This window comes from Bidens hawaiensis, unplaced genomic scaffold (assembly GCF_021521415.1).
Source record: "Bidens hawaiensis isolate Kalapana, Puna unplaced genomic scaffold, B.hawaiensis_p1.1 tig00029874_1, whole genome shotgun sequence".
In the NCBI taxonomy this organism is placed as follows: domain Eukaryota; kingdom Viridiplantae; phylum Streptophyta; class Magnoliopsida; order Asterales; family Asteraceae; genus Bidens; species Bidens hawaiensis.
The window spans coordinates 22,190-31,428 of record NW_027494956.1 but is presented as its reverse complement, the minus strand read 5'-3'; the positions used below and the strand labels follow the sequence as shown (position 1 = coordinate 31,428).

Here is a 9,239-nt window from a genome sequence, read left to right as displayed (position 1 = left end):
ATAACTTTCGATGCAGTAGTATCTACAGCCAATGGCATGATTAAATTCCCTACCACGGGTGGAATAGCCACGACGGTACCAACACAAGAAGCTTTATTCATAGCTGTCACAGAAGAATCATAGGAGCTCAATGAAGACATGGTAGATGACCTTGTCCAGGAAATAAGTAACAATCCAGCTTACCCTGAACAAACCATCAGAGTCAACTATAATCTTCCCACTCAGACCATGAGTAAGCTAATAACTTTATTACAATAAAAGTAAAGATGTTTTGCATGGTGTTAAAATGACATGACAGGGGTTCTAAGGGAATATGCTGAACATTCCTTGAACATCTCACCCACAGATAAACCATTCGCTCAAAAGAAGAGAAGCCTGGTTGCTGAAAAAAGCTTAGTTGCCTACAACGAGGTTGACAAGCTTGTTAAAGCCAATATACTCCTAGAGGTAAGATATAATTCTTGGATTTCTAACCCCGTTATGGTTAAAAAATCTGATGGATATTGGCGAATGTGTATGGATTTCAAGGATCTCAACAAAGCTTGTCCCAAGGATAGCTACCCCATACCAAAGATCGACTGGAAGGTGGACTCCCTTACAAGCTTCCAATACAAGTGCTTCTTGGATGCTTACAAGGGCTACCACTAGATCTTGATGAAGGTTGAAGATGAAGAAAAAACTGCATTCCACACTGATAAGGAATCTTCTGTTACAAGAAGATGTCTTTTGGCTTGAAGAATGTCGGAGCTACATACCAACTTTTGATTTATAACAGCTTCTCGAACCAAATTGGAAAGAACATGGAAGCTTATGTTGATGAATTAGTCATAAAAAGCAAAATTGCTAAATACATGCTTAATAACATTGAAGAAACATTCCCAAATCTTAGAAGTATCAACATGAATCTCAATCTGATCAAATGTTCATTTGGATTCGAAGAAGGTAAATTATTGGGTCATTTAATTTATAAACAAAGCATAAAAGCTAACCCAAGTAAGATACAAGCTTTCCTTAGTTCCCACTCTCCAAAAACAAAGAAGGAGGTTCAACGCATCAATGGTAAAATTGCTGAACTTAAACGATTTCTTTCAAACTTTAAAGAATTGCAATGAAAAGAAAGATTTTCAATGGACTAGTGAGGCAGAATCTGCTTTCCTAGCCCTGAAGCAGCATCTAGCTTCCTTACCTACTCTAGCAGCTCCTCAAGCAGGAGAAATAGTCACAGTTTACCTTTCTACGGTATGGAAAGCTATCAGCTTAGTGCTTATAGTAGAACGCGACAAAGCTTAAGTTCCAATATATTTCATCAGCAGATCACTACGTGAAGCTAAAGTTAATTACACACACATCGAGAAGCTAACCATAGCACTCGTCCACAGAGCCAAAATGCTAAGAAGGTACTTACAAGCTCATAAGGTGAAGGTGGTCACAGACAAGCCTATAACGTCCTTCTTGGAAAATCCAAAAATAGCGAGAAGGCTAGCCAAATGGGCAATCGGCGTAGGTGAATACAACATAGCATACGAGCCTAGAAAAGCAATCAAGGCTTAAGTGTTAGCCGATTTTCTAATTGAAACACCAGAAGAACCTATGGAGGTGAACGAGTTAGAATAAGGTAAACCTGCCATCCCCTTAGGAACGTGGACACTATACACTGATGGAGCTTCATGTATAGAAGGTTCCAGAGTTGGTCTAATAATTACATACCCCAAGGAACCGAATATACCTATGCGCTCCGACTAGAGTTCCCTTATACAAACAATGAAGCTGAATACGGGGCTCTAATCACAGGGATCCGCCTAGCAAAAGTGATGGAGATCCAAGAACTAAGTGCCTTTGTTGATTCAAGATTGGTGGCAAGCCAAGTAAATTACAAGTTCATAGTTAGAGAACCTTCGATGTTGAAATACAAGCAGAAGGTCAAGGAGCTCATGAAAGAATTCAAAAGCTGTAGCTTAATCCAAGTGTCCAGAACTCGGAACAAGCAAGCTGATACCCTCAGCAAGCTAGCTTCCCTAACCTTCGCTCACTTAACAAAGAAGGTACCAGTGGAATTTTTAAATAGCCCACCAATCGAGGAACTGGAGGTACAAGACATCATTGAAGAAGAGGGGAACATTTGGATGACCACCATAATAGAGTTTCTCAAAGAAGGGAAGCTTCCCATTAACGAAAGAGAAGCCCTGAAGCTCAAGCTTAAAGCTAAGCAATATGTAATAGAAGATGATTTCATATACAAGAAGGGATATTTGAGCCCCTTGCTACGATGTGTGAGACCAGATCAGATCAAATATCTTTTGTGAGAAGTGCACGAAGGTATTTGCGGGACACACTCCGGTCCAAGGTCGGTGGTAACAAGGTTAATGAACCTTGGATAATATTGGCCAACAATGCACATGGACTCCACGGAAGTCATCCATAAATGTGAAGCTTGTCAGCTCCATGCTCACGTCAAAACAAACCTGAAGCACAAACCGGTGCCCATCATTGCTGCTTGGCCATTTCACAAATGGGGAATGGACATTGTTGGTCCCTTCCTCGAAGCAACTGGGAAGGTGAAGTTCCTACTGGTAGTTGTTGACTATTTTACCAAGTGGCCAGAAGTTAAGCCCTAGATTCCATAAAAGGAAAGAAGGTACTAAACTTTGTATGGGAAAATATTATTTGTAGATATGGGATGCCAGGTGAATTAGTGATGGATATTGGGAAGCAATTTGCTAAGAAACCATTCAGCCTTTGATGCAAGGAGCTACAAATCAAGCAAGTGTTAGTTCAGTAGCATACCCCCAATCTAACCGACAAGTTAAACGAATGAACCGTAACATCGTGGAAGGTATTAAGGCAAGGTTGGGAAGGTATGGAAAGAATTGGTTAGAATAGCTTCCAAGCGTCCTTTGGCCTATCCGAACCTAGGAGAAAACGAGTCACGACAAAACACCCTACAGCCTCATCTTTGGTTTAGAAGTTGTTATACCCGCGGAAATTAGGGTAATTCGAGAAGGGTGAGAAACATAAGTGAGGAAGCCAACGACTCTGAGGTTCTACTTAAACTCGACCTCTTGGAAGAAGCCCGCTAGCAGGCGGCCATTGAGGAAGCCAGATATAAAAAGAAGTTGGAAGCCTTCTACAACACAAAGGTAAGAAAGGAAGTGTTTAAACCCGGGGACTTGGTTCTTATAAACAATGAGGCCAGCAGAGAATCCGACACGGGAAAATTGGGACTCAAGTGGGAAGGTCAATGAGCGACAAGCACCTAAAGAAATTTTTAGTTTAGGACAACATTTCAAGGTTCGTGTAATAGTTTCTTTGTTTCAATGATATTGAAAAGATCAATGAATGATGTTGCATTTTGAGTACCAAACTTGTTTTTTATCCTATCTAATGGTGAGCCCCTCCAAACTAGGCTCCATGAGGTCCGGCGTAGTTCGTACTCATGTAAAGGATTGAGCTCGTATGCCATATCGCTCAACTGGTAACAAGTAGCTATATCTTCCGGTATACACGGTGAGTCCCTTAAACAATACGACTCCATGGAACACTAAGAAATATCCCTGAAACGAGAATGAGCATCTCTTACAAACTAGTTCCTCAAGTACAAAAAATCTTAGAAACTTATCAAACTAATAAGCTCAAGAATCTTAGGACTTGTGTAACAATCTACCCTACTTCTTCATCCTAGCTCTCCAACTGACTGTCTGACTCCAGCTTTCATTTCAGTTACTGATTCGCCAAAACGAGTTAAGTAAAATCTTGTGGACTGACAAGCAGATAGGATAAACTTTGCATCGGTTCTTAGTTACCAAGATAAGGAAGGGTGTCTGCAACATCCCTCCTTAAAAAAGTTTCAAAGACATTGTAAAAATAACAAACAAATGTAAAAAAAACAAGTAGATAAGATAAACTACGAAGCTAGCATATAAAACATTAAAGGCAACATTCTATGGTGCAACGTGCATCACATGCATAAGGTAATAACTGTCTTTCCAACAAAGGCGTACATAACCAAAACATAAAAGAAGCTTCACACACGAATCTTAAAAATACTAAATTGTTTTTGCCAACAGAGGCTTACAGAACCAACATACAAAGAAGCTTCATAAACGAAGCTTAACATAAACAAAGCTACTCATCAGCAATAGCATCTTCACCAAACCACCCGAAGATTTTGGTGCATCACCAAAGAGGTTCCCATAAAGCATGCTAGCATCCCTATCAATATCATGTTGGGAAGCTTCATTGGTGGCAAGAGAAGTAGGATACTCAACTTATCTCAATGGGGAAGGGGTTCGCTCAGATTCATCAACTTGGGAAGGAGTAACTTCAACTTCCTATTCATCCTTGTCAACTGCCTGATCATCATCATCTTCAAACTCAACATTAGCTTCACCACCCTCATGGCCCTCATCAGAACTAGATTTCCCTATAATCTTGATAACCATGGCTTGAAACACTTGATGTGCCAGCTCATTTTTGAGACCTTCCGGCTCTATAGCTTGAAAAGCTGAGAAGGGAAGGTTCTGGGAACGAGAAACGACCTTAAGGTAAGGGAATGCCTTCATCTCCATGGCTCTCACAGAAGCTGCAAAATCAGTAGCGGCATGTGGCCGATAGCTTGAAAGTCCATCAAGGGGACGACCAGCCTGGCCTGCCCATAAGAAATAGACAAGCCATGACGGCGGTCGTGAGCAATGACCCTTGTAAAAACTTCATCAAGGGCCAAGTTAAACTCACTACTATGCAAAAGGTAGAAGAAAACGTGAGGAATACCATGCTCAAACGTCAGACGTCTTACAGAGAAGAGATCATTAACCTGCGCTTGGTGATCAGTAATAGTAACAGAAGAAGCCAGCTTCTCATCGACCAGCTTCTTCTTCTCGGCTTCTAGCTTCTCACGCTCAGCGAATTGCTTCTGATGCAAGTTCCTCTCTTGACTAACCTTCTGACGCTGCTCGTAAAGATCCTTGGCATAAGCTTCTACCTTACTTTGCTCATCTTCAGCAGAAGCTTTGGCAACAACAATCTCATGAATCAAGCTTTGCTCATGAGCAGTTAAGGTTACAACCTTCTCATTAGCCTCAACCAAGGCACCCTTCAACTTCACATTCTCTTCCTTAAACTTCTTGATCTCAACAGGCGCATAACACCACCGGCCAAAATCCTCAGGAACAAGGGCTAAGAAATAAGCTAAGTACTGAAAAGTCCGTCCCATGAGCTCGATATCGCTTAAACCATCAACAATCACCTTCTCAGTAAGGGGAATATAATGACGGAGGAGATCCCGACACATGAGCATCTTTTTCAATGTATCACAATCACGAACGCCCCAAGAAGGAAGAAAGATAGTAGTCGATTCTGGGTTGGGAATGCCTTCTGAATGTCCAGCAACACCTTTTCTTTTAGCCTTCTCGGTCATCACGGCCTCAACAATAGCAGGCTTAACAGTTTCCTTATTACATTCATCATTCTTGCATGTAGGCTCCTTGTGCTTCTCCACCTTCTTCTCAGTATCTGCAGGGTTACGCTTCTTGACAACATCTTGAGGAACCTTCTTAGAAAGAGAAGGCTTGGAAGGCATCTTCGATGGTGAAGGAGAAGGGAGTTTGGAAAGTTTCTCCACACCAGTAGGAGCAAAGGCAGTTATAGAAGCCACAAGAGCATCATCATCATCTAGTTCAACAGGGTCAGGAACTTTGGGACTAGGAACAGATGTTTCTTAGAACCTCTTGCTACTTCGAGAAGGAGTAGAAGTAGCCTTCCTGACAGTACCTTCTGAAGGAAGACTGGAAGAGGTAGAGGTAAAGCAAGGCTCACAAAACTGACGGAAAGCCTTGGTATTTTCAAAAATATTGGGATGACCCGGGGTAACATCCACAACAACAAAGGTAGCAACAGAAAAATCCTCAAACGAAAGAAGCTCCATAACACTAATCTCTGCAATAAGGAAGGTGAAGGTTAGGCCTAAATGATAAAAAGAAGCACAAAAAGAAACATGGGACATACCGTTATCATCAAAAAAAATATTGGGTTCGGTGTGAGAATTAGACCACTTGGTTCTTAGACCCAAATAGACTAAAAATTCATCAAGAAGGTACGGAGCTTACAACTCATAGACCGAAGGCTTTTGAGAAAGGTAGCATCAAGCTCCTCAGCCTTCGGCTCAGGTGTGTTCAAAGTTAGGTCATGCTTCCTCCAAACTAGAAAGAAAGGCAAAATAGCATCAGACACAAAAAAGAACCAGTCTTTCCAAGCAGACATGAGACCAAAAGTGCTTGAACTCAAACCAGCCTCGCACCGAGTCTTCTCTACAGTAAACCAATTCCCATTCTTTGCTAATTGAAAAAATCACCGATACATAGCTAGAGAAGGTTCATAACCCAATGAACGACAAACGACTTCAAAATGTAGAATCCTAGATACACCAACGGGAGCCAATCGTCCAAGTCAAACGCTGTAATACTCCAACACACTTAGAAAGAACTTCGAGAAAGGATACCGAAGGTTCGACTTATCGAAATAGCGAGTATACAGTGCAATCTTACCTTTTGGACTGCCCGAAACGCGAATAGAGGAGTTAGGAAGTTTAGGCTTCAAATCGGCTCCAATGCCATAATCTAAACAGAATCGATCGAGTTTTGATTGAGTCAGTTTCGAGAACTGGGTAGCCATATCGCCTTTGGTATCCATGATCAGCGACGAAAAAGAAAGAATGGTTTATAATAAAAAGAGGAATCGAAATAAAAGTCTCCGGAAATTAAGGAAAAGTTATAATTAAGGAATGAAGAACACGAGTTATGGTGGTTACATACCTTATAAGGATAAAATTTTGAAATTCAATCCCAAAAAGTAGGGACAGGTGGAAGGCCAAGATTAAATTAGGCTACAGCTGTAACCGTCAGTTTTATGATGGCTTCCTGACGCAGAGGTCTAATTGGTCAGGCGCAACAGGTAGCAGCCGTCAAACCAATAGAAGTAGTAATGATCTACACGAAAATACGAATTTTCCATCCTAATGCTTCACAAGCGAAAATCTCAGGATGCTTAGCTTCCAGCTTCTAACATGACACCTCAGGAACGAAACAATAAGGATGTTTAGCTCCCAACTTCAATACTACAAGTCAAGTAAACATTTTCCAGCTTTTGGGCTCTCCTATAACAAAGCCCAATACAGCAAATTGGGTAATGCTTTGGTCTATGAAGAGGCATGTCGCTGAGCTCAATTGCATTGAACACCAAGGGGAATAACGAAAAAGAGTTAAGTCACAAGCTTTTATCATTAAAAATCAGAAAACTTCTGACTGGGGGGCTGATTACGTGGGTACCCTTACCCACCTACAAGCTTAATAATAGAAAAGCAACTCACAAGCAGGGAAACTTATGGACTAAAGAACAGCAGGCAGAAGCTTGGACCACCCAAAACCAAACTTTAACCCATTTATGTTTCCACCTTCAATATCCAGGGACTTAAATACAAATATTATTTATTAATATATTATAATTCAATATCCATATCCTTTAACCTATACACCCATATAACCCGACCCATATTTCAACCATTGACCCGTTTACATAGCTTGGACCTCAATTATCGGCTTTAACTTGGAAATTTAATCATGCTTTGTATTCATCTCGCAATTTTCTGCCTATCGACACTTGGAATTAGGAAAGTGGATTGTATTTGATACGAATTACTATTATAAACAAACCGACATTCATTCGTTTAACATTATACCTCTTCGGATTGTTATCATTCAATTAAACCCTAGTACAACATCCTATAGCAGCGCCGACCTTACCTCCATGTCTAATTACGTTATCAAGATCTGTTGTATCGTGTTCTTATCCTTCTTCGGGCCGTGTGCAAGTGGGTCTAATTAACCAGTTCGTAATCAGCAAAAAAGGTAATTAAGTGGTATGGTTATGTTCGCCGTGTTTCATTGATCAATAACCCTAAAGTTGATTGGGTCAAAACTTAACGGATTGATCGATTGAACTTCTTAGGGTTTGTTGTATGATCTGTTATGTTTGTCTGTTTGTTCTTATAATTTTGAATCTGGACATAAACAACAGAAACACCCAGCCCAGTTGGCTGGGTGTGCTTGTCCCTCCTGAACCAGCCATTGGCGCGGGTTCGAGCCCTGGCCATGGCATATTATTTTTTTATTTTTGTTTTGATAGTTTTATGATCTAAAAGGGTTAATTAATTAAATATAGTTAATATTAAATACTAATTAAACTTTATACTATTAGAACCGACATATAAATCGAATCTTTTCCGAACTTTGGTTACACGCCATATAAATATTTATATGTAATAGATATTTTTTTTAATTGATAAAAGTTATAATATATATATATATATATATATATATATATATATATATATATATATATATATGTAAAGGAGTTTTTATCTAATATGATCTTGTTAATTAATATATTTATAAAATAGTTTAAGTTTTTATAAAATTTCATATTGTATATATATATATATATATATATATAATTATTATTTATCATTTACGATATTTATTTAAAAAGATGTATGTAATGATAATAAAAATACACATAGATGTATTAAAACGCATTTTTAGTTAAAATAATCATTTAAAACAGATCTTTTTATATAAACTATAACATTTTATAAATATTCATTTACATATTTTAATGTAATTTATATAATTAAATCTTATTAATTACGATAAACTTTGATAACAAAATATTATATTAATATATAACTTGACTTAATAGTTTTATAATAATTATCGAACTCGTTTATCCGATCTAGTTCATTAACTTAGCGTATCTACGTATTCTTTTTCCTTATTAGGCTTTATCGTCAACGCGCGTGATCCGCTTTCGTCATTTTTAGTGTTACATATTCACTTTTGTTCGTCTATCGTGGTGAGTACCACATTCCCCTATTTTACTTGTTTTCCACGCTTTGGAGACATATGCGTAAATATATTTTCTCATATATACTTATACTTAAAACTGCAACTATTGTCTTATGTGTTAACAACTTATACCTTACTTGTTTATGTGCTTATTTGCTTTGTATGCTTCCGCATTCGGAGAGGTCCAACATAATCTCAATCTAGTATGATCATACGCCAGTCGTTAGCCTTTTTGCTTCTCGACATCTCAGTTATACTTGCTCATTTGGTTATTTTGTTATTCTCATATGACTTGTTGCAGCTACGTATTTTGTTATATATACTATATGTACAACTAAACTGGTG

At 38.8% G+C, this 9,239-nt stretch overlaps 1 protein-coding gene across 1 annotated transcript; it reads left to right on the top strand.

Annotated features, from left to right (window-relative positions):
- The first annotated feature begins 1,811 nt into the window (after window positions 1–1,811).
- On the top strand, window positions 1,812–2,303 carry LOC143579577 (uncharacterized). Its single transcript, XM_077062835.1, has one exon. The coding sequence runs from the start codon at window positions 1,812–1,814 to the stop codon at window positions 2,301–2,303; it is 492 nt and encodes a 163-aa protein (XP_076918950.1).
- The last annotated feature ends 6,936 nt before the right edge of the window (window positions 2,304–9,239 follow it).

Bases quoted from the DNA above. Each gene is read 5' to 3' on its own strand.
- LOC143579577 (XM_077062835.1), top strand. From the start codon at position 1,812: ATGGAGATCCAAGAACTAAGTGCCTTTGTTGATTCAAGATTGGTGGCA.